The 25,871-nt window shown below is 41.8% G+C and overlaps 1 protein-coding gene and 1 pseudogene across 1 annotated transcript in view; both read right to left on the bottom strand.

Annotated features, from left to right (window-relative positions):
* The window catches only part of NR6A1 (nuclear receptor subfamily 6 group A member 1), a 31,617-nt gene that overhangs the window by 5,695 nt on the left and 51 nt on the right, over positions 1-25,871 (bottom strand). The window contains exons 2-6 of the mRNA XM_060200159.1: positions 20,219-20,373; positions 17,968-18,192; positions 16,053-16,307; positions 5,469-5,590; positions 2,619-2,771 (exon numbers count right to left, since the gene is read on the bottom strand). Of these exons, the coding sequence (XP_060056142.1) occupies positions 2,619-2,771; positions 5,469-5,590; positions 16,053-16,307; positions 17,968-18,192; positions 20,219-20,373 (910 nt within the window). The remainder of the gene's footprint in view (positions 1-2,618; positions 2,772-5,468; positions 5,591-16,052; positions 16,308-17,967; positions 18,193-20,218; positions 20,374-25,871) is intronic.
* LOC132541002 (small nucleolar RNA U3) lies at positions 13,789-13,868 on the bottom strand (annotated as a pseudogene).

Raw genomic sequence — 25,871 nt, forward strand, 5'->3', positions numbered from 1 at the left:
CTTCACTACTCACAAAGCTTTCCCCCTGCAGATGGGGACTCGGGGCTCAAACCTAGCTACTTGTGCATTGTAACATGTGCGCTCAACCAGGTGCACCACTGCCTGGACCCTACTGTTTACTTTTATTTTAGATAGAGGCGGGGGGGGGGGAGGGAGAGGGAGAGAGACCATAGCACTGAAACTTTCTTCAATGTAGTGATAGTTGATCTTTGACCTGAGTCTCGCATATGGCAAAGCAGCGCACTATCAAAGTGAGCTATTTTTGCCAGTCCTGGGCTCATTTACTATTATTTTTTGCATTTTTCACTAGTCCCAAATATCATATCTCAGATGCTCTTAAGACTTATTTTGTGTGTCTGAACCCTTAATACTTTACCTACAGCACATTCTAAAAAAAGATTCTGTTTTATGTTGGCAATGCGATTACCAGGTCAATGTAACTATTAATCCATGTGAATGAAAATTTTTTTTATTATTTATTTATTTTTTTCCCTAAAGAACCAGACATCACTCTGGTACATGTGCTGCCGGGGATTGAACTTGGGACCTCATGGTTGAGAATCCAATGCTTTATCCACTGTGCCACCTCCCAGGCCATGTGAATGAAAATTCTTTTTTTTTTAATTTTTAAAAAATTTTATTTATTTTCTTTTGTTGCCCTTGTTGTCTTTTTATTGTTGTTGTAGTTATTGTTGTTGTTATTGATGTCGTTGTTCTTAGGACAGAGAAATGGAGACAGGAGGGAAAGACAGAGAAGGGGAGAGAAAGACACCTGCAGACCTGCTTCACCACCTATGAAGCAACTCCCTTGCAGGTGGGGAGCCGGGGGGTCGAACAGGATCCTTAAGCCGGTCCTTGCACTTTGCTCCACATGTGCTTAACCCATTGCGTTACTGCCTGACTCCCGTGAATGAAAATTCTATAGGCACTTGGGTGAATAAAAATTTACTTAAAAAAATTAGAAAGGGGAATTGGGCAGTAATGCAGCGGGTTAAGCACAGGTGGCGCAAAGCAAAAAGACCTGCATAAGGATCCCGGTTCAAGCCCCCGGCTTCCCACCTGGAGGGGAGTCACTTCACAGGTGGTGAAGCAGGTCTGCAGGTGTCTGTCTTTCTCTCCCCATCTTCCCCCCCCATTTCTCTGTCCTAACCAACAACAACATCAGTAACAACTACAATAATAACTATAACAACAATGAAAAACAACAAGGGCAACAAAAGGGAAAATAAATAAATAAAAAAAATTTAAAAATTAGAAAGTTCTTTTTTTTAAAATCCAAAGTATGTCTGGGTAGCCTATAGTTAGAAGATAGAACTATTTAAATGTCAAGAAGCTGTGAAGTGGGTCAGGCCTCAAAACAATAAAAAAATCTTTGCAAACACAGAATTTATTATTTTATTTTTTAGTAATTAAAAAAAATTATTTTACTTATTTATTGCCTCCAGAGTTATCATTGGGACTTGGTGCCTGCACTACAAATCCACCGCTCCTGGAGTCTATTTTTTTCCTTTTTGTTGCCCTTGTTGTTTTTCACTGCTGTCATTATTATTGCTATTGTAATGACAGTATTGCTGTCGTTGTTGTTGGATAGGATAGAGAGAAATTGAGAGAGATGGGGAAGACAGAGAGGGGGAGAGAAAGATAGACACCTGCAGACCTGCTTCACTGCCTGTGAAATGACCTCCCTGCAGATGGGGAACCGGGGGCTGGAACCAGGATCCTTACCCCAGCCCTTGCTCTTCACGTCATGTGTGCTTAAACTGCTGCACCACCACCCAGCCCCTATATTATTATTTTCTTACCAGAGCACAGTTCAGCTCTGGTGGTGCAGGGGCTTGAACCTGGGACCTCAGAGCCTCAGGCATGAGACTTTTTTTCTTTTCTTTTCTTCTTCTTCTTTTTTTAAATATTTTTTTATTCATTTTCCCTTTTTGTTGCCCTTGTTGTTTTATTGTTGTGGTTATTACTGATGTCTTCGTTGCTGGATAGGACAGAGAGAAATGGAGAGAGGAGGGGAAGACAGAGGAGGAGTGAAAGACAGACACCTGCAGATCTGCTTCACTGCTTGTGAAACGACTCCTCTGCAGGTGGGGAGCCAGGGGCTCGAACCGGGATCCTTACGCTGGTTCTTGTGCTTTGCGCCACCTGCGCTTAACCGCTGCGCGACCACCCGACTCCCAAGACTCTTTTTTCTATAATCATTATGCTATCTCCCCTCCATACAAACAGGATTTTTGAGAATTATTTTAAACAAATGATTCCTGAAGACCTATAGATAATTCTATGAAATTAAGTTAATTCATGTCATGAAATGCAGCCTTTTATAGGCATTAATTCAGAAAATGAAGTTTCAAAACGCTGAGCTTGAATCTTTCCATAGAATGGCCGTGATGTTGCCAGAGGTTGTTCTAAGATTAGATGATGTAAGACCACAACTTACATCATGAAGCTCCAGGAATGTTAGATTCTCTTCCTTACACAGAAAAGTACTGCTGAAACTTTTCTGAGGACAAAAGTAGCATCTCTTTTATATGGTTAGAATGAGCATCCTACAAAAACTGCCTTCACAAACTCAGAGAAACAAAGAAGGGTGAAAAGTCCAGGATGTGGAATATTACCTGCAATATATCGAATCTCAGGTAAGCACATCATGAGGTCAGGAAAACGGTTTGGCTGATGTGTATATTTATATTCAGTGAAGTCCTGGCAAATGTACCAGTATCGCTTGTTCAATTGCTCCAGCTGTGAGGCACTGGTCAGACCCCTGATATCTGTAAAAGAACACACACACACACACACACACACACACACACACACACACACACACACACACACACACACACACAGAATGGGAGAGGATTTGTGATGGGGACAAAACACAAGACTCTTGAATATGAATATACTTCAATTAAAAGTTATTAAATATTGCTGTAACAAGAAATCTTCCTTTCTTTCTGATATGGAAAAAAACACCACTGTGGAGAAGAGACAATAAAGGGGAAACTGTAAAGGACAATCACTCGACTAAGACAGTTAAGGTTTAGGCTCTCTCTTGTCTTAATTTCTTTCATTTTAATTAGAGAGATAGAGAGAAAGATTGAAACAGAACCACAGAGAAAATCCAGAGCAATGTTCAGCTTGGGTTTATAGTGGTGCTGAGGACTGAACCTAGGACCTCAGAGTCTTAGGCATGACAAGTCTTTTTTGCATAGCCATTATGCTATCTCCCCAGCCTGGCTGTAGCTTTCTCAACTTTATACCAGACCCTAGTAAAAGGCATGGGACAAAACAGATACCAATGGATACTGAAGAATCCTGCTTTACCAATTCCTCCCTCACAGTGTCTTTGAATATGCCCTTTTCTGGAGCTAATTAGGCAGTCTGTTGATACTTACACATTAACATTTGTACATATACTCACATGCAGTTGTTCCTGTATGCTTGTTTTTGCTATCGTATCTTAGAATAGTTTTAATTTTTACAGTCTATAGATAATACTTCTACATATTTCTCTTTCATGTGTATTTGTGTGTTATAAGTGTGTGTGCATGTACATGTGCTGGGACATGTGTAATTACACTGTCCTGGTGGACTCTTCCACCACCCCCTTTTAATTTCAGATAGAATGAGAGAGAAAAAGGTAAAAGAAGGATGCTATAACACCGAATTACTATTTATGAAGCTTTTATGGTGAAAACATGGAGTTGGGATGAGAGCCTGGGTCTCAGTGTATGGCAAACTGTACTAAGTCCTACTGGTGAGCTATCTGCCAGTCCTTTTAAATATGTAAAATGTAAGTAATCTGTACTAAATCATACCCAATGTTTGAGGCCCAGTTCAGACTGCTCTTCCTTTAAGTAGGAGCTTCTGACCCCCCCATCATCTGAGGGTCAAATAACATGTCAAGTGCCAGAAGAATGTAAAACTTGTGGGCAAGGGCCAGGTGGTGGCACACCTGGTAGAGTGCACACGTTACCGTGCTCAAGGACCTGGGTTCAAGTCCCAGTTCCCACCTGCGGGGGGAGGGAGGGTGGGAAGTTTCATGAGTGGTAGGGCAATGTTCAAGTATCTCTCCTTTATCTCTGGTTTACGCCTATCAAAAGAAAAAAAAAAAATCGAAGGAAAAAAAACTGTAGTCAGCACTAAACTCTTACGATAACCCTGGTAGAAAAAACAAAACACAAACAAGCAAGCAAGCAAATAAACAAATGAACAAAAACACTTTTTCCTGAGGTCAGTGACTTGGGATCTAATTTATTTCAATGTCTCTAATATATGACAAAGGGACTGGCCTAGGGGAACCATGCAGAACAGCACACCGATACTTCAAAAAGCAGGGGGTGGTTTGGCCAGGAAACTGAATATGGGAAGAGAGCACTTTCAACTCCACAGACAGTAAAACAGAGTACTTACATGCCATTTTGGAAAAAATGAAAATAAGTGGTCCAGGAGGTGGCACAATGGATAAAGCACTGGACTCTCAAGCATGAGGTCTTAAGCACATGTACCAGAGTGATGTCTGGTTCTTTCTCTCTCTCTCCTCCTCCTTTCTCATAAATAAAATCTCTAAAAAAAAAATCTTTATACTCTGGCTACCAAGTGATATTCTGTAGGTAATACTCTTATGTAAATCACATCTAGCACTCTTCTGATTAAGCCATGCTTAATATACACGTGTTTGTTTTTGCTACCAGGGTTATCATCCATTGGGGCTCACTGCCTGCATGATTTCACCACCATTTCCTGTTAGCATTTTATTTATTTTCTTTTTCTTTTCTCTTTCTTTTCTCTTTCTTATCTCTCTGTCTGCTGAGAGACAGAGAGATAAGAAAAGGAAAGGGGGAAACAGATGGTAAAGAGACATCTGCAGCACTGCTCCACCACTTGTGGAACTTCCCCACTGCAGGTGGGGATAAGGGTTTGAACCAGGGTCCCCACAAATGATAATGTGTGCACTCTATTGGGTGCACCACCTCATGTGAGTTTTTGTACACCCCCACTCTGCCCTGAAGGGGCTGTCAGATCCACTGCCAGCCTGCAACAGAGACCTTATCTCTAATAGTTTCATCACTCTGCTCTTCTTCAACTGCTGGTAAACTTGGTACATATTTTAAATGACGCATGTACTGTCCTTGGTGTCTCCATTTAAATGCATTAAAACTGACTAAACAAAGTGAATCCTTTTCCTTCCCCGTTAGTTACAGAGACTGTGGCATTTAGATTTGAAGGAAAAATCCAAAGCATTCTCTGAACTATCGAGGGGCAGTCTTTTAATATTGGTAGCTACACAGAGTGATAAATTCTCGATTAACAGTACTATGGAAAAGGTGGGGGTAGGGATATAAAGACCAACAGGGATATAGGTCAGTGGTACAGCACAGATTGTGCAATAATGAAGTCCTGGATGTGATTCCTAGCACAAAACCAAAACGAAACCAATTCATTTACTCTCACTCCTATTCACTCACCTTGATTTAGGAAGTTAATTGCTTTCATGCAAGCATATTCCTCATTGCTGACTTTCAGCTGATGGAACTTGTGATACAGGTAGATGAGCCGCTCAATTACCTCCATCCCTTCATCACTAAATCTGGAGAACAGACACAGGGGTTACAAGTATTAGTAGGGGAGGTTAAGACAGAGGTCTCCTATAGCTCCATAAGACATTTAAGATAGGAAAGAAGTTTATTTTGGGGAAAACAGAATTCAAAGACACTTGTGTAGGCCAAGTTTGTCTAGAGGCCAACACAGTTCACATAAATAGTAATTTCCAAGGTTAGGTGGGATCAATCAAATTCAACTCCATTATATATTAAGCTATGAGAACCTGGGAAAGTTACTTCTGTTGTCTTTGAGATTCTCTACTATAAAATAGTAACACCTGCCTGCTAAGGCTAACAAGGGGCAAAGGAAGATTTGGGATGTAAATGTGGATAAATATGACAATAACAAGATATTGTTATTGCTGAGATCTAGACACCAGAACCAATGGCAGCTGCCACAATGCAGACAAGGCTGCTGTTGAGTGTATTCATTTATGTTCAGTTTCCTGTACTGTTGAAATTATGTATGGAAATTTTTTCATAGGCACCCTTGATTTCAGCTAGAGAGGGGAGGAAATATTAGCTGAGTTTCTGTTCACATGAATTCCTGTGCATTGTCTCATTTAAATTTTCTCAACCCTATGGGCTAAGTAAGACGATCATCATTCTACACATGAGAAATTGCAATTCAAAGAATAAAAGGAACTGCACACAACTGGTAGCAGAGCCAGAACTTGGAACCTGGGCTAACTACCTAATGCTTTAGTTTCCTCAGTATCTCTGATGGCATTCCTCAGCAGAGAAGACTCAAAGCTGACCATGTCCTTTGTTAAAAGGACAAGAAATGAATTCCTCAGGAAGAGATCAAATTTTAGGCAAAGGAGGACCAGGCAAGGCTGTCATAAGGACTAGTATTCTGGTTTTAGTGCAAAATACCTCATACAAGAGATGGAGATAACTACCAAACTAAGGCTAAATGTAGAAGCACAAGGTTACAGAAACTGGGCTCAGGTCCAACCTATAGCAATATAGGCGTAGACTGGACTCTGGAGCAAGGAAAGTTTCAGATAGGCCTTAGAGTGACTCAGTCACAGAGAGATGCTCAATGCAAGGGTAGCTTCCTGATAACCTGTTCAGATTTGGGCACAACAGTGTTACACCAGGAAATAAGGCTTTATCTAGGGAGGACCCAGAATACCTAAGAATATGTGTCTAGTTGGGGCCAAAGGCACCTGTATTTCCTAAAAACATGGGGTAGGGAGTCTGGAGCAGCAGGTACCCACTGGCAGGAGCTCTGACCGGTTTCCTTAAGGTCTGACTCCCAGTCAGACTGAGCTGGAGTTTTTATTATTTATTTTAGTTTTTAACCAGAGCACTGCTCAGCTCTCTTATGGTGGTGCTGAGAAATGAACCTGGGACCTTCAAGTGTGAAAGTTTTCTTTGTATAACCACCATGGTAGCTCTCTTTTCAGTCTAATGATCTGAACTATAATGGGTATCTTTATTTCACTCTGTGCCGGACCCAATCAATGGCTTTTATAACTTTATTAGTACTTTCCCAGACTTACTGATAAACGAAATACGTACTGACTCACACTATAACTTTATCTACCATTTTATCACTTGCTGAGAGCTTGTTACTTTCCAGGCACTTTGTTAAATATTCTAACAGTTTACTGAGTATTCACAAAACAGATATTATAATGTATTATTATTATTTATTTACTTCTGAGAGAGAAAAAATATGACTTGGCATATGTTGATCCAACATTTTGTCCATTGTGCCACCTCCTGGGCTGCTATTATAATCATTTTTCTTCACAATTGAAAATGAGGACTTGGAGAGGTTATTTACTGGGCTCAAACTGCACTTTTATATTTCACTATCTTGACACTTAAGAGATACAGATGTGTCTTTATATTAGGGATGTGGACACAGAAGAGTTACCTTGCCCAAAGTTGCATAGTAAGTAAGGGGTAGTGGGGCCAAGGATTAAATCCAAGTTTTCCAGACTTTGACCTTCTGCACCCCATGAAGAATTTTGGTCCATACTCCCAGAGGGGCAAACGTTAGGAGATTACCAGAGGGCTCTGAACTCTAATTCCACCAGGACCCAGAAAGAGAGAGGGATATTAAAGAGAAAGGGGAAAAAAAAAAGTAGGGCACTCATAATTAGTAGGTGATTTAGAAAGGGAGAAAAGGCAGGACCATAGGGGGAAAAATATGTGTGTGTGTGTGTGTGTGTGTATATATATATATATATATATATATATATATATATATATATATATATATATATATACACACACACACACATATACACAGTTACAGAAATAACAGTCAACCCTTATTTGTGACCTTGGGAGAATTAATGCAGTTTCCAATGGAGGGAATAGGGACACAGAACTCTGGTGGTGGGAAAGGTGTGGAATTACACCCCTGTTGTATTACAATTCTTTTTAAAAATATATTTAAATTATTTATTTATTCCCTTTTGTTGCCCTTAGATTTTTTTGTTGTTGTTGTAGTTATTATTGTTGTTATTGATGCCATTGCTAGATAGGACAGAGAGAAATAGAGAGGAGGGGAAGACAGAGGGAGAGAGAAAGATAGACACTTGCAGGCCTGCTTCACCGCTTGTGAAGTGACTCCCCTGCAGGTGGGGAGACGGGGGCTTGAACTGGGATCATTCCACTGGTCCTTGCACTTTGCGCCATGTGCACTTAACATATTATAATTCTTATAATTTTGTAAATTAGTATTAAATCACTAATAAAAAGTCCAAGTTTTTATAATCTAGGCCTGCTGTTTTCTCAACACCACACTGTTCAATTCTTGACTGAATTGCCTTTTCTGTTTCTCAGCTTCAGCATCACTGTATTAAGGAAATGCTAGGTTATAGGATTGCTGCTGCCATAAGGGTACATTTCCACCTTTCCTCAAAGATCAATCCATCTTGGGGGTTGTATTGATAAATGGGAAACTGGGGAATGTTATGCATGTACAAACTATTGTATTTACTGTAAAAAAAAAAAAAATCAATCCATCTCACCATCCAAATGTCATCATGCTCTATAGAGACATAGATCTCCAAGGTCTTTAGTGTTCCGCCCTTCCTCTGAGCTACCTATCTCCTGTACTAGACTGCAGTCCATTGAAGTTGAACCTTGTATTATTTTTTGCTTTGTTTCTTAGATTGCACCTGTAAGTGAGATAATCTAGTGTTCATTCTTCTTCTTCTGGTTTACTTCACTCACCAGAAATCCCTCCAATTCAATCCATGTTGTAGCAAAAAAGAAAATTTCACTGTTTCTTACAGCTGGGACACACACACACACACACACACACACACACACACACACACACACACACACACACACACACACCTCTCTACCTCTCTCATGTGGGGATGAGAAGTGAAAAAAAAAAAGATTGAAAACGAAGTAGTGTCAGCCAACAGTCTGATGGCTGAGCAGTGTAGCAAGCAAAGATAACTCTCTCTGTCTTAATCAACAACCCCTGGCCTCAAGTGCTCACTCTGGCACTGCAGAGCCTGCAGGTGTGTGGCTATCAGCCAGACCCCTCGCAAGCAGTGCCAAGATTATTTCCGAATGAGTCTTGACCAGTGGGATACAAAGGAGCTCCCAAGTGCCTGTCCTGAGCATGTGCTCCAGATTTGCTTTTTTTTTGGTGGGGGGGGGGGGGCAGCAAGAGTACACACCTTTTCCAAATTTCCTAGATAGGCAACCACTGTGGACCCCTGGCAGTGGCGGGGGGCTGGCAGACAGCCCAGCAGCCCCCACTCAGTCTCCACTGCCTGACTGTGAAACTCTGCTCTACACCCCGCATCCCACCCCTTGATAAACAAATTGTTCTCTGTTCCATGGGCCTGCTTTCTCTTGCAGCCATGCCTCCTCCACATCTGCCCACTAAACAGTTCTAACGCCCCTGGATTCCCTGTCTACAAATTATCAGCATTCAAAGCCAGACAGTTGGACAAACACACCCATTCTTCTTCTAGGTTCCTTTTACACACATATGCTAGGACAAGGAAAACATTCCTGACAGTATCCTCCAAGCCACTGGACCATTCAGTTAGCAATTGAAGCTGACAAGGTGTAAGTTATGTCCCAGTAAAGGGGCTGAGAGGCCTAGTTGTTTCTTCTTCATTCATCCAAATGCACTCCCCCCACCGCCAGTAGTCATCAGCCAGAGCCTTCCAGGAATTGCCACATACAGTTTTTAAAATGAAAAAGTCAGATCACAGCTCCAGAACACACTCCACAAAGCCATACATTCAATAAATTTAAAGAATTCAGTATAAAGGTAATGGGGAAGAGCCTAGGCTTTGGAGCACAAGAGATCCCAACTTCACCTCTTCCTAGCTTTGTAGTCTCATGTTTTCACCTCTGAACCTTCTGCCTTTCATATATAAAACAGGGGAAATTAGACTAAGCAAAAAGTGCAATGCACATGGTCCAGGAGGTGGCACAGTGGCTAAGACACTAGATTCTCAAGCATGAGGTCCTGAGTTCAATCCCTGGCAGCACATGTACCAGAGTGATGTCTGGTTCTTTCTCTCTCTCCCCTATCTTTCTCATAAATAAATAAAATCTTAAAAAAAAATGCAATGCACTTGAGATGTAACTAGCACAATACGCAGTTTGTAGTTCTTAGCTATTATCAGTAACAACAGTATCACCATCATCACTGCCATAATCATAGCAAAAATAAAGAGTGTTTCTGAAACCTTGTAGTTAGGGCTTGGGCAGGGTAGCTGAGAGGCAACTTTACAGAGATGTGGCCTAAAGGGAGCTAGCACTCAGGAGATAGAATTGCCCATTAAGATTCATCTAGTGTAAGGCATCTTCTCCTGAGAGCAAAGGAGGCTTGATTAGGACCAGGAGCAGTCACTGGCTGGTGCTACAATCTGTTTTAAATCACACACACCCGGTTCCTGTCTGATAACAACCTGATTAAGGAAAATGGGCACCATAAATTTGATTCAATATTGGAGAAGAGAGGTCATGTATCATCTGGGAAAAGCCTTTACATGACAGCAGGAACTCACTTGCACTCCAGAGTTGTGAAAAAGAAAAAGTATTTTGGAGGAGTAGGAGTTAACACAGGATTAAGCTAGGTAGGAAAGAGCTACGACCAATTATAGCCCCCGTACCCTATGGACTACTTTACAGTGATGAACCCAATTCTAGACACTCTAGTACCTGCATTTTCCTACAACCTTCTGGGCAGTTCCACGTGCACCTCAGACACAAGCTCAGACTGGCTCATCTACTAGTCTGTTCTCAGGCTCCATTATTTTGGCTAAAAGGACTGGGGCTTACTTGCCTGGCAGCATCCTCAACTTTTTCAATGGCCTTTCTGAATCACAACCGGACCATGTAGTCATTCTACTTTTTAAAAATGAGCTATAACTATACTATTTTCACAATAAAATTCAAAACCTCTAGACTGGCATTTAAGGCTCACCATGATGTATCTTTTCTACATCTTTCTCTCCAGCCATTTCTGTCCTTAAGATACATTCTCTCAATGCCTTCATATACAGGACTTTTATTTCACTGCACAAATTAACTACCCAGGATCTCTAATTTCTAGGACTTTATATTATCCTGTTTTTTTTACTATCTACCTGTACAAATCACATTTCCAAGATGCAGCTCAGTGATTGGGGAGGTGGTTCAGTGGCAGAGCACAGGACTTACACAGACTAGTCTGCAGGCTCTATCTCTGGCACCACATAAGCCAGAGCAGAGCTCTATGTCTCTCTGTGATCCCAGCAACTCTCCTTTTTGACCAACACAAAAGGATATGGAGTGAAATCTAACATGGGGAAACTTAACCCATTTTTTCATAGAAGGGTTCCACAGCGAAGTGAGAATCTTAACAACATATCTGTTTCTTGTCCCCCATAGGAAATCTCAGTAGCAGTACGTGTTCTAGAGTCAGCACTGTTCACCTGAGCTGCTTTTGATAGTGGAATCTTCTGTATCTGCACTTCCCATAGTAAACACTACTGAACACATGCACTATGGACAGTGCAAATGAGGAACTGAATCTTTAATTCATTATCCTTATTACTTTCTAATTATATTAATATTTATTTCCTTTTGTTGCCCTTGTTTTATTGTTGTAGTTATTATTGTTGTTGTTATTGATGGCATCGTTGTTGGATAGGTCAGAGAGAAATGGAGGGAGGAGGGAAAGACGGGGAGAGAAAGAGAGACACCTGCAGACCTGCTTCACAACTCCCCTGCAGGTGGGGAGCTGGGGGCTCGAACCGGGACCTTCACACCTGTCTTTGCGCTTTGCACCATGGGCACTTAACCCACTGCACTACCGCCCAGCTCTCTGAATCTTTAAAGAACTTTAAAAAGTCTCAGGAAATAAGTCTCCTAACAAAAAGTCTCCCAATTCAATTGTACCAATTCTTGCTTTAGCTCTTGGGGCTCAAGGATTTTGGTAGCATTGGGATGGGATGCCTTGGGAATCTCAAAGTCACAGAGGGCCCTGCACAGCCAGGGATTCCTGCCTACCTGAAGAGCTCCTACGTAAAAAACCCATCACTAAAAAATAATTTGTTTTGGGGAGTGAGGCAGTAGTGCACTGGGCTAAGCGCACGTGGCGTAAAGCGCAAGGACCGGCGTAAGGATCCCCTTTCAAACCCCCGGCTCCCCACCTGCAGGGAAGTTGCTTCACAAGCGGTGAAGCAGGTCTGCAGGTGTTTATTTTTCTCTCCCCTTCTCTCTCCATTTCTCTCTGTCCTATCCAATAACGACATCAAGAACAACAACTATAATAACTACAACAATAAAACAAGGGCAACAAAAGGAAATAAAAAATAATAATAATAATAATTTGTTTTGGGGCCGGGTGGTTGTGCAGAGGGTTAAGCACATATGATGCAAGGCGCAAGGACAGGCACATAAGGAGCCTGGTTCAAGCCCCCAGCTCCCCAACTGCAGGGGAGGTTGCTTTACAGGCGGTGAAGCAGGTCTGCAGGTGTTTATTTTTCTCTCCCCGTTTCCCCTCCTATCTGGATCTCTCTCTGTCCTATCCAACAACAGCAGCAGCAATGACAACAGCAATAATGACAACAAGGGTAAAAAGGGCAACAAAATGGGAAAAATGGATTCATAGTGCAGGCACCAAGCCCCAGCGATAACCATGGAGACAAAAAAAAAATGTTTTAAATGTATTCATTTCTTACTAGATGGACAGTTTCACAGGAAGAGAAAGAGAGAAGACAAAGCACCTGTACATATGATCTCTGGGCTTAAATGGAACAATCAGGCATGAGAGTCTCATATTACCAGTCCAACTATCTTCAGTTACAACCTCTCATTTCTACAGGGAGTGGAGAACACAGACTGACTTTGTAGATAGCTCCAGGCTATTAGATAGACTTCCAGGCAAATAGGAAGGGTTTGCTGCACCAGTTCTGCCAACTCTGACAATTTTAGAGCAGACTAACTGCTATCCAAACATTCAGTCAGTCCAGGATTGCAAAAGGAAGAGAGGAATTTGATGGAAACAATGAGTTAGAGGCTCTAGATAAGGGGGTTAGGTCATATGAAAAATCAGATAGCTCTATTTAAAGGATAATGTCAGCTGGGTTCAAAACTCTGTCATTTATATAGATCACTCTGAAGCATACTGGAAAACCAGGAAAGAGCACCCATACCCAGAACTATGTCTCACAGCAGCACAAAGGTTCCTTGAGGGGGGAGGAGGGGAAAGAGAGACCAGAATGTCATTTTGGCACAGGGGATGTCAGGGACTGAACCCAGGACTTTGTTTCCATGTTCAGTACCCTACTTCTAGGACCCTTGGCTTACCTTTCAGGCTATGGCTATTAGGTACAGAAGAGAGATGCAGATTTTAAATGTGATTAAAAGTTTAGCTCTGGGGAGTCGGGCTGTAGCGCAGCAGGTTAAGCGCAGGTGGCGCAAAGCACAAGGACCGGCATAAGGATCCCAGTTCGAACCCAGGCTCCCCACCTGCAGGGGAGTCGCTTCACAGGCAGTGAAGCAGGTCTGCAGGTGTCTATCTTTCTCTCCTCCTCTCTGTCTTCCCCTCCTCTCTCCATTTCTCTCTGTCCTATCCAACAACGACAACAACAATAATAACTACAACAATAAAAAACAACAAGGGCAACAAAAGGGAATAAATAAATAAAATAAAATAAAATAAAAAACAGTTTAGCTCTGGTTTATGGCAATAGCCAAGGATTAAACTTGGGACCTCAGGCAGGAAAGTCCTTTGTAACATACTATAGAAATGATCCCTGAAAGTATAGTCTTAGGAAAGTCTTTTGTATAACATTATTCTATCTCCCTGGATTCATTTAAATGTGATATAAACTTTATTTTCAAATACATAAATAAATGAGAAAAATTATATTGTCATCTTGTCCTGATTCAATGCTCCAGGTCTCCAAAGTGAGTCAGTAAAAGACCTGCTCTAGACAGTGAGGTCAGAAGGATCTTGTCCAGCTAAAAGAAGACTATACCAGGAAACACTGAAAAAGCTTAGTCTCAAGCAAGCTGTGGTCTACATACACAGTGGAATACTACTCAGCTCTTAAAATGGTAATTTCACCTTTTCCAGACCATCCTGGATGAAGCTTGAAGGACTCATGTTAAGTGAGATAAGTCAGAAACAGAAGGATGAATACGAGATGATCTCACAGGCAGAAGTTGAAAAATTAGAGCAGAAGGGAAATCACTAAGCAGAACTTGGACTGGAGTTGGTGTATTGCACCAAAGTAAAAGACTCTGGGGTAGGTGGGTGTAAGTGGGTGAGTGGGAGAGGGGAGAGTTCAGGTCCTGGAACAAGATGGCAGAGGACCTAGTGGGGGTTGTATTGCTGAGAAGTGTTATGCATGTACAAACTACTGTATTTACTGTCGACTGTAAAACACTAATCCCGGGGGTCAGGCGGTAGCACCGCAGGTTAAACATATGTAGCACGAAGCACAAGGACTGGCGTTAAGAATGCCGGTTCAAGCCCCTGGCTCCGCACCTGCAAGGGAGTCGCTTCACAGGCAGTGAAGCAGGTCTGCAGGTGTCTGTCTTTCTCTCCCCGTCTCTGTCTTCCCCTCCTCTCTCCATTTCTCTCTGTCCTATCCAACAATAACAGTAACAACAATAACTACAACAACAATGAAACAAGGGCAACAGAAGGGAAAATAAATAAATAAACCACTAATCCATAAATAAATAAATAAATAAGAAAGACTCTGGGATGGGTGTGGGTAAGGGCTCAGGTCCTGGAATATGACAGCAGAGAAGGACCTAGTGGGGGTTATATTGTTATGTGGAAAACTGGGAAATGCTATGTATGTACAAACTATTGTATTTTACTGTCAAATGTAAACCACTAATACCCCAATAAAGAAATTACAAAAGAAAGAAAGAAAGAGCTCAGTCTCATGCTTCTTACCATTTTATTGCATGCTAGAAGTAAGGGGGAAAAATTAAATTTTAGATGCAGTAAAGAGCCTAAGCTTTGCCACTGGTTCTAGAGCTAAACCTCAAAACCTCAAGAACAGATCCCTCTGAACTCCAGTTTCCTCATTTCTAAAATATGAATCAAGGGAGTCGGGCTGTAGCGCAGCGGGTTAAGCGCAGGTGGCGCAAAGCACAAGGACCGGCATAAGGATCCCGGTTTGAACCCCGGCTCCCCACCTGCAGGGGAGTCGCGGTGAAGCAGGTCTGCAGGTGTCTATCTTTCTCTCCTCCTCTCTGTCTTCCCCTCCTCTCTCCATTTCTCTCTGTCCTATCCAACAACGACAACAATAATAATAATTACAACAATAAAAAAACAAGGGCAACAAAAGGGAATAAATAAAATAAATATTAAAAAAATAATAAGTTTGGACTCTCCAAAAAAAAAAATATATATATATATGAATCAATACTACCTATGTTAGAGACTATGAGAAAGAAGACAGCAATATAAAATACCACAGAGTGTGTGGCACACAATAAATAGTTGCCACAATGACACCTAGGTCTTATTCCTAGATTGTAAACTACAGCTCAGACCCTTTCATCTTGTAGACAAACTTAATTTTGTTTTTTTGATACTTATCTCATTATTTATTCCATTTATAAATTCAGAGGCTTGACCACAGTTATAAATCTAGTTAGGGGCAGAGTGAAAATTAAAATACAGGGGGCCAGGCAGTGGTATACCTGGTTAAGAGCACACATTACAGTGCACAAGAACCCAGGTCCAAGCCCCTGGTCTCCACCTGCAGGGGGAAACCAGAGCTGCAAGTGCCTCCCTCTCTCCCTCCCTCCCTATATCCCCTTTCCCTTTCAATTTCTGTGTCTATCCAATAATAAGTAAATAAAAACGTAAAAAAAAAAAATGCAGCTCTATGTGGCTTTAATGCCCATTCGGTAGCATCCAGCCAACCCTGTCTTACAGGGAGAACAATGGCGGTGCCTGGGACTTTCTCCCCCGTAAGTAGCCCTTACCTGTGTAGCTCTTCATCAGAGGGTGAGTACTTGGCAGTGACATCAGCCAGCTCCCCAAAAATCTGCTTGCTATAAACAGTGAGGGAGGACAGCAGGATGAGTTCCTGCCATGTAGAACTCAGAAGGCATGTGTAATCCTTGATTGAGAGCTCACAGAAGAAGGGCAGTTTCTTGATCCAGGCAATTTGCCTAAAGAGCAGCTCATCAGCCAGGCGGCAAAGCAAGGCAAATAGCTCTGCCTGGGTCACAGCATACCTGAGGGGTAGGAATAGAGGAAAGTTATTCCCAGTGACCACAGCATGAGAACTGGGGTAAGCCTATGGGAACAAAGAGGTCACCGGCAGGGGAGTTCCCTGCCCTTGGTCATGGGTCTCCAGCTCTATTCGCGTCAGCCTAATGAGAAAAGGTAGGACTGGTTTGGGCAGCAAGTTCAGAGCCGGTGCCATAAGTCTGATGTGAAGAAATTGCTGAGGGGGGAGGTTATCAGGGAGTATGACTTTCAATGTTAGTGTCCACTAGTTTTAGCAATGGGTAGATCTGGTGTCCGTGTGATACAGAGACTGACTCAGCTAAATAAATGGCTGAAAGAACAGAACACATTTCCTGCTCTCACTGCACCCCCTGGTGGTGAGTTAGGAAACCATAGCTGCTCAGTCCTAAGCTATTGCTGGACGGAAGTAGGGCTGGATCAGATAGGAGTTCTAGATTTTGTTTGTTTTGTTTTTCTCTCAAGACCCTTTGGCTAGATTCATCAACCACAACTTCATATCCTAACTTTTGTGTGGTATTCTTATAGGGAGACATTTGAATTTCCTCTTCTGAAAATGGAACTAGTTTTAGAAATCTCAGGATATCAGGGACTCAGGGTGGTATGCCTGACAAAAGCACGCATTACCATGCACAAAAACCTTGTTTTGAGCCCCAGGTAAAAAGAAAGGTGGCTATTAGGAACAGCAAATTTGTAGTGCAGACAACAAGCACCAGTGACATGCCTGGAGGTATTGAAAAGAAAAATCTCAAAATATCTATGCTCAGTAACAATTTGAATAGCCTATGCTCCAGAATAAAGGAATACCAGTGGCAGCAGTGGGTGGACTTAAAGGCTTCACCATTCATAAAGTGTCCCTCCTACATGTGGGGACTGGAGGCTTGAATGCCTCATTAAAGAGGCACTTGATGTATGATTATCTTAAGATTTCTATGGTTCTGAATTCTGACCCATCTTAGGGTCTGGCAAACCTACTACACCTGAAATACAAAAACCTTTTTATCCCAATTCCAAACAGTTGACAAATATCCCGAACGCCAAGAGAAAAAAATGCTCAGGAAAACAGTGAAGGACACTGATTTTAAAGATGAAGGCCAAACTTGTCCTCTGGTGCTTGAGTCATCATCTACTCACCGTTCCCAGCACATTCTGAAGTCTAGGGTGTATCAATCAGGAATGCAGATGGGTATAGAGTAGGTACAGTTAAAAATATTTTTTAAAAAAAATATTTTATTTATTAGAAAGATAGGAGGAGAGAGAGAAAGAACCAGACATCACTCTGGTACATGTGCTGCCGGGGATCGAACTCAGAACCTCATGCTTGAGAGCCCGATGCTTTATCCACTGCGCCACCTCCTGGACCAACAAAAACATTTTTAAAATAACATCATGTTTTTAGATTTAACTGTGTTCATGAGGGGAGAGGGAGAGAAGGAGAAAGAAAGATGCTGGGAGAGAGGGGAGGTGGAGGGCAGGGAAGGAGGGGGGAATACTATAGCACTGCTTAGCTCTGGCACAGGTGGTGTGTAAGAGATTGAACATAAGGACTCCGGGCCTCAGGTATGCAAGTACTATAACTACCTCCCTTGCTTTGGGTAGGGAAGCTTTTGAAATCACAAGGGGCCAAAGAGGGCAGGGATGACTCACCCATCTTCAATTAACATCGGTGTGCCCAGTGGCTCCAGGTCCTCAGCTGACAGCAACTGGTGAATTAAACTGTATGACTGGGGATCCAGGCTGCGAGCTTGTGGGGGCAGAAGTGGCGAGTGGGCGGAATAGCTAAAAAGGTGCGGTATATATTGATAATGTGGAGGTACAGACACCCCCATATACTGCTCCCTGAATGCCATGAATCCATTCAGTTCCACAGACCTACTGGAGAGAAAAGTCTCATGTCAAGCATGATTACGTTATAATGCTTATTCAAAGGAAAGAAGTCAAAAAGGTGTAACTTTTCTTCATCAAGCCAATGACATAAATAATAGTTACATGCATGTGGTCCCCTACCATTGGACATCTACCAGTTGGCAGAGTGGGCGCTGAATAATTATTGGTTAAATGACATCTTTCAGCAGATGCCACATTTTAGAATGCTTTTAATGGATACTCATGAAATTTGATCACAAAGGGGAGTATGAATGTTTTTTTTTTCCTGCTAGGAAAACTTAGGTACAGACAGGTTAAGTTCTTAGCAGAACACAAACAAATCCAGCACCTACCAAGAGTCAAGTGGCACAATTCCCTAAACAATCACAGATAGGAGTAAACTAAGGATCAATGAGTACAACTTAATGAACAATGGTTTATCACTATTTTGTAATGTGAGGCTGGGGACCTCACCCCTGAGCAGCACCTTGAGCCAACTTTTTTTGCACTATTTTAGAAGGAGCACTACTCCATCATCCCTGGAGTTCCTCTGCTGCTATACATGGTACTCCCATGTGGTGCCAGGGTTCAAACCCAAGATCTCAAGCATGATTAGGTACACACACTACTCAATGAGTCAAGACCAAAATACAGAGTCTTATCTTCCTCTTCTTTAAGAGAGAAATCTTTTCCACTCTATCAACTAATTAAAAAACATTCCCTAGGGTTTACCTGAATGCATCTCCTGTAATGGGCAAACTATGGACCATGACCTGTTTTGGAAAATGAATTTTTATTGGAACATAGGGACTCATTAATTTACATATTTCCTAAAGTTGCTTTTACAATCTATGACAGAAGTAAGTAGAAGCCCTGAATTTATCAGACTATAACCCACAAAGCCAAAAACACCACCTGGCCTTTATTTTAAAAAAGTTTACCAATCCTAATTAAAAAAAAAAAAATGAGGACACCTTACTCGTTAGCAGTTCTACTTCACATCTAAGATGATTTTATTCGGGAGTTGGGCGGTTGGGCGGTAGCGCAACGGGTTAAACGCACCTGGCGCAAAGCACAAGGACCGGTGTAAGGATCCCTGCTCGAGCCCCTGGCCCCCAACCTGCAGGGGAGTCGCTTCACAGGTGGTGAAGCAGGTCTGCAGGTGTCTTTCTCTGCCTCTCTGTCTTCCCTATCTCTCTCCATTTCTCTCTGTCCTAACAATGACGACATCAATAACAACAGCAATAACTACAACAACAATAAAAACAAAGGCAACAAGGGAGTCGGGCGGTAGGGCAGCGGGTTAAGCACAGGTGGCGCCAAACGCAAGGACCGGCGACAGGATCTCGGTTTGAGCCCCCCGGCTCCCCACCTGCAGGGGAATGGCTTCACAGGCGGTGAAGCAAGTCTGCAGGTGTCTATCTTTCTCTCCTCTTCTCTGTCTTCCCCATCTCTCTCCATTTCTCTCTGTCCTATCCAACAACGACATCGACAATAACTACAACAATAAAACAACAAGGGCAACAAAAGGGAATAAATAAATATAAAAAAAGGGGGCAACAAAAGGGAAAATAAATATTAAAAAAGGATGATTTTAATTCTTGAACCAAGAGTCTCCAAATACGTATTTCACAGTAGCCTAGCTACTGTTTCTTAAAATTTCCCTATGAAGTGAAAACACTTCACTCTTGCTGAAGAAGAGAAAATAGTAACAATTCAATATTATCAAGACAAAGAAAATGAGAGAAAAGAACGATATTTAAAATGTCACTCTTGTGTGAAAGAATGTATAGGCATGGACAGCTATAGCACTTATCAGTCTCAAGAAGAGATTGCTGACATTTTCAAGGTCGTTGGCAAAAAACTGGCTGCAAAATGCTGCTTTGTATCAACCTGGTCCCTATCCCAAAAGGCTGAGAGAGCCAAGAGTACAACAGCTCAGACAGACTGGCAGCAATAATCAATGCAGGGGTGTCTTTTGGCTCTACCCTTAGATGATCCCTTTTGAATCTGGATTTGCCTTGAAGCTCACCTGGAAGACAACGTGGAGCCTGGTGAGGGCTGGTTGTTCTCTGAAGCTCTGTTCCCAGGTGAACTGTGGTCACTGTCACCATGGTTGTTCCAGTGATTAGCCTCTTCCTCAAATTCCTGACCAGACATGATCCTTTCAATCTCTTCTTCTGATATCTTCAACCAGGAATTGATACATGTTAGACTGGGGACTCAGGATAGTCTGTTATAAGACTAAGAAACATTTAAACTTCATAGAAGTCCCAGAACTTTCTAGAGAAACTCTAGGCCTCTCACCAATCTTAAGATGCTTGCATGCCATGGCAGTTGCTTTTACAATCTATGACAGAAGTAGGTAGAGGCCCTGAATATATCAGACTACAGCCCACAAAGCCAAAACTATTTACCACCTGACCTTTAAAAAAGTTTGCCAACCCTGATTAAAAAAAAAAAAAAAAGCTTTCTATGGGAAGGACACCTTACTTGTTAGCAGTTCTACTTCACATCTAAGATGAACCAAGAGTCTCTAAATAGGTATTTCATAGAAGCCTATGGTATTTTTCCTGCTTATTTACCCTACCCTCAAGTTACAAAGCTTCCAGGTTTTCTAACACTCTTCTCCCCACCCCTGAGTCTACCCTAGCTCAGAAATACCATTCTTTAATAACAAAAATCCTAGCTGCCCTTTAAGGCTCAACTTAGCAGTCAGAGAGGTAGCACTAGTATCAGTAGGCAGAATGCATGCTTTGCATGTGGCAGGATGAGTCCTGGCACATGACCAAACTGGTACTCTAGTTTCTTGTTTAAAACAAAGTCAATTCAGGATAGTAAAATGGCTCACTTTGATAGTGTGCTGCTCTGCTATGCTAGTGACCCAGGTCAGAGACTAGCTCCCACACTGGAGGAAACTTTGGAGCTGTGGTCTCTTTAGCTCTCTCCTTTTTTGCCTTTCTGTCTTTTAGAAAGTCAGCCTGGAGTCTGGAGTGGTGTAGCCCCAGAGATTGAAGGAAAAAAAAAAGTCAATTCAAGTGTCATCATCTTGACTTCTTCTATCACTGCTAGACAGATTTTAGGTTATTCTACCCACTCACAATTGTGTATTCTGAGAGAGGTAGAATAGCTAACGGCTAAAAGTATGAATTCTAGAATCACATCACCTTTGTTCAAGTGTAGGATCTGTCACATTTTAAGTGGTACAATCTTTAGAAAGTCATTTCATTTGAATTCATGCTAAGAAACAGGCCTAACATATGGCAACAAACATGGAAGGTTGACAATAACAATTCCATATTGGTGTTATTTTTTGAAGTTTTAAAAAAATATTTATTTTAAGGGAGACGGGCAGTAGCGCAGCGGGTTAAGCGCAAGTGGCACAAAGCATAAGGATCAGTGTAAGGATCCCGGTTCGAACCCCGGCTCCCCAACTGCAGGGGAGTTGCTTCACAAGTGGTGAAACAGGTCTGCAGGTGTCTATCTTTCTCTCCCCCTCTCTGCCTTCCCCTCCTCTATTTATCTCTGTCCTATCCAACAACAATATCATCAATAATAATAATGACTACAACAAAACAACAAGGGCAACAAAAGGGGATAAATACTTAAAAATTTAAAAAAATATTTTATTTATTTATTCCCTTTTGTTGCCCTTGTTTTATTGTTGTAGTTATTATTGTTGTTGCTACTGATGTTGTTGTTGTTGGATAGGACAGAGAGAAATGAAGAGAGGAGGGGAAGGAAGAGGGGGAGAGAAAGACAGACACCTGCAGACCTGCTTCACCGCCTGTGAAGCGACTCCCCACCAGGGTGTCTTTCTCTCCCGCTCCCCCTCCATTCTCCATTTCTCTCTGTACTATCCAACAACAACATCAATAATAACAACAATAACTATAACAATAAAACAAGGGCAACAAAAGGGAATAAATAAATATAGAAAAAATATTTTTAAAAAATCATCTTCTATAAGACCTAAGCAATTGGGCTGGGGAGACAGCATAATAGTTATGCAAAAGTCATTCAAACCTGAGGTTCTGAGGTCCCAGGTTCAATTCACAGCACCACCATAAGCCAGAACTGAGCAGTGTTCTGGTCTAGGAAAACAAAATAAGACCAAAGCAATAATAAGTAATATAAAGAAGTAAATATGGTGACCCAGGAGATGGCACAGAGTATAAAGTGCTGGATTCTCAAGCATGAGGCAACTGAGTTCATTCCCATTATCACATGTGCCAGAATGATGCTCTGGTTTTCTCTTTCTCATTAAAAATAAATAAATCTTAAAAAAAAAAAAAAAAAAAAAATGCAGCAGCTTTTTCACAAACCATTTCTACTTCTTTTTTTATATTTATTTTCCCTTTTGTTGCCCTTGTTGTTTTTTGTAGTTATTACTATTGTTGGTTTTTGTAGTTATTATTATTGTTGTTACTGATGTCATTGTTGTTGGATAGGACAGAGAGAAATGGAGAGAGAAGGGGAAGGCAGAGGGGGAGACACTTGCAGACCTGCTTCACCGCCTGTGAAGCAACTCCCCTGCAGGTGGGGAGCTGGGGGGCTCAAACTGGGATCCTTATGCCAGTCTTTGTGCTTTGCGCCACCTGCACTTTATACTTCTTTTTTTAAAGTCTTTTTATAATCTTTATTATTTATTCCCTTTCGTTGCCCTTGTTTTATTGTTGCAGTTATGATGATGTCGCTGTTGTTGGATAGGACAGAGAGAAATGGAGAGAGGAGGGGAAGACAGAGAGGGGGAAGGAAAGACAGACACCTGTAGACCTGCTTCACCGCTTGTGAAGCGACTCCCCTCCAGGTGGAGAGCCGGGGGCTTGAACCAGGATCGTTAGGCTGGTCCTTGCGCTTTGAGCCACCTGTGCTTAACCAGCTGCACTACTGCCCGACTCCCTCCCATTTCTACTTCTACAGTGATCATTCTAAAATGCAAAATTGACCATGTCTTCCCCTCTATTTAAAGCCTATTATTGGTTGCTTCTTGGCCCGTAACAATAATTTCTTGTTTGCCATCAGGTTTATCACTGGGGCTCTGTGCCAGCATCATTCCTCTATTCTCAGTAAACTTTTTGCTCCCTCACCTGATAGAGGGTGAAAGAGTGAAAAAGAGAGGGAAGGGTGTGTGTGTGTGTGGTGGGAGTGGGGGTGGGGGGAAGCAGAGACAAAAAAGCCTCACTCAGGAAGCTTCCCCAGTTTGGCCCCTACTGCACTGAAGGAAATTTTAGTGTTGTGGTTGCTTTCACACTCTCATTGACTAGCTACACACACTCCCCCTTCCCTTCCCCACCCCACCAAAATCCAAAATCTTCCTTTATATAGTTGCTTCCATATAGTGACTTTGGACTTCAACTTGAAACTTCAGTCATGGAAAAGTGTGCTCTCTACCAAATGAGCTATTTTTTGGTCCTGACATCAGTATTGTTTTTAAAATTTCTTTGTTGGGTTTACAATCAAAAATAAAATAAAGTACAATAATTTGTACCTGTGAAACATTTCTCAGTTTTCCATATAACAACTGAAACAGTATTTCCCTTTTAATTATTTTACGTTTAGTGAGAGAGAGAGACAAAGAGCGTCAGTATACTGTTCAATTCTGACTGATGGTGGTGCTGGGGACTGAATCTGCGACTTCTGAGCCTCAGGATCAAAGTCTTTTGTATAATCATTATGCCAGCCCATCTGACACGTCTTTTTTTTTTTTAATAATTTCTTTTTTAAGAAATTTATTTATTTTCCCTTTTGTTGCTCTTGTTGTCTTTTTATTGTTGTTGTACTTATGTAGTTATTGTTGTTATTGATGTTGTTGTTGTTGTTAGGACAGAGAGAAATGGAGAGAGGAGGGGAAGACAGAGAGGAGGAGAGAAAGATAGACACCTGCAGACCTGCTTCACCGCCTGTGAAGCGACTTCCCTGCAGGTGGGGAGCCAGGGGCTCAAACCGGGATCCTTAGCTGGCCCTTGTGCTTTGTGCCACATGTGCTTAACCCGCTGCACTACCACCCGACTCCCAACACCAGTCATTTTTAAGGCATGGTCTCTGCCCAATAGTGTGTTGAAGAATTTACTTGATGGGTCATAAACAAATTTAATTCTCTATTCTCATTTAGTTGTTGTTCTGCTATCAAAGAAGAAGAAGAAGTTGACTGCACAAGGACTTTAATTAAGGAATCTGCCCTACACTAGGGCCCAGTGCTCTAGGTCTGTCTGAATGAACTCATCATTCTTTACAGCTTTATCTTTGGGTCCTTTATAATTTGTTCTAACAGAAATGTTGAGCTCTAGGAGTTGGGCGGTAGCATAGAGGTTAAACGTAAGTGGTGCAAAGTGCAAGGACTGGAGTAAGCATCCCAATTCGAGCTCCTGGCTCCCCACCTGCAGGGGAGTCCCTTCACAATCTTTCTCTCTCCCTCTCTGTCTTCCTCTCCTCTCTCCATTTCTCTCTGTCCTATCCAACAATGACGACATCAACAGCAATAGCAATAATAACTACAACAATAAAACAAGGGCAACAAATGGGCATAAGTGAATAATAAAAAAAAAGAAAAAAAGAAATGTTGAGCTCCTCAGCTCTTTCTAACATAACTAATTCATCCTTTTCTTTCAAGACTCAATTCAAATTTTACTTTCTCTAGGAAAATTTCCCTAACATCGGTCCCTAATGATTGCTCTCTGTCTCTCACCTAAATGGAAAAGAAGCTCTTTCCCTTCTATAACCCTTTAGGCATCTTTCTTACATCACTGTACTGTGGTGTCTGTTTATATGTCCGACTCTCCCACTAGATGGAGTACAGAATACATGGCATAGCACAAAGTACCTGGTAAATATTCATGGTACTGACAGGGTATTATAATCCCTACTCTACAAACAAGACAATGAAATCTGCTGACACAGAATTAATAGCATTAAACAGCCAATGGTCGTACTGATTTCTGTCAGGTTTAAGGTCATCCACAACCTTAGATGACCTATATAAAAATCCTCTGGCTGTTTTAGAAATAGAATTGAGGGGAGTCGGGCAGTAGCACAGCAGGTTAAATGCAGGTGGCGCAAAGCATAAGGACCGGAGTAAGGGTCCTGGTTCAAGCCCCCGGCTCCCCACCTGCAGGGGAGTCACTTCACAGGCAGGGGAGATGCTTCACAGATGGTGAAGCAGGTCTGCAGGTGTCTATCTTTTTCTCCTCCTCTGTCTTCCCCTCCTCTCTCCATTTCTCTCTGCCCTATCCCAACGACGACATCAATAACAACTACTACAACAATAAAAAGAAAGAAAAAAAGAAATAGAATAGAGTTTTGTTTCTTGTAAACTCCTTAAGAGTAGTGAGAGATCACAGAAAGTTTTAATGGTTATCTTATTTATTTAAAATTTTCAGAACAGTTTTAGAACTTGGATATGCCAAAAGACCTAGTGAGGGTTAAACTGTACTGTGGAAAACTGAGAAATGTTATGCATGTACAAACTATTGTTTTTTGCTGTCAACTGTAAACCATTAATCCCCCAATTGAAAAAAAAAAAAAAAAACTTGGGTATACCAAGTTCTAAAAGCATTTTTATTGTAATGAAAGTAGAGATTCCTCCTACCCCCAACAACAGATGAGAGGGTCAAGGTGAATAGCTACAGGAATAACTAGCATCTGAGATCTGGGTTGGATCACAAAGAGTGAGGCCTGGAGCTTAC

Source organism: Erinaceus europaeus, chromosome 10 (assembly GCF_950295315.1).
Source record: "Erinaceus europaeus chromosome 10, mEriEur2.1, whole genome shotgun sequence".
In the NCBI taxonomy this organism is placed as follows: Eukaryota; Metazoa; Chordata; class Mammalia; order Eulipotyphla; family Erinaceidae; genus Erinaceus; species Erinaceus europaeus.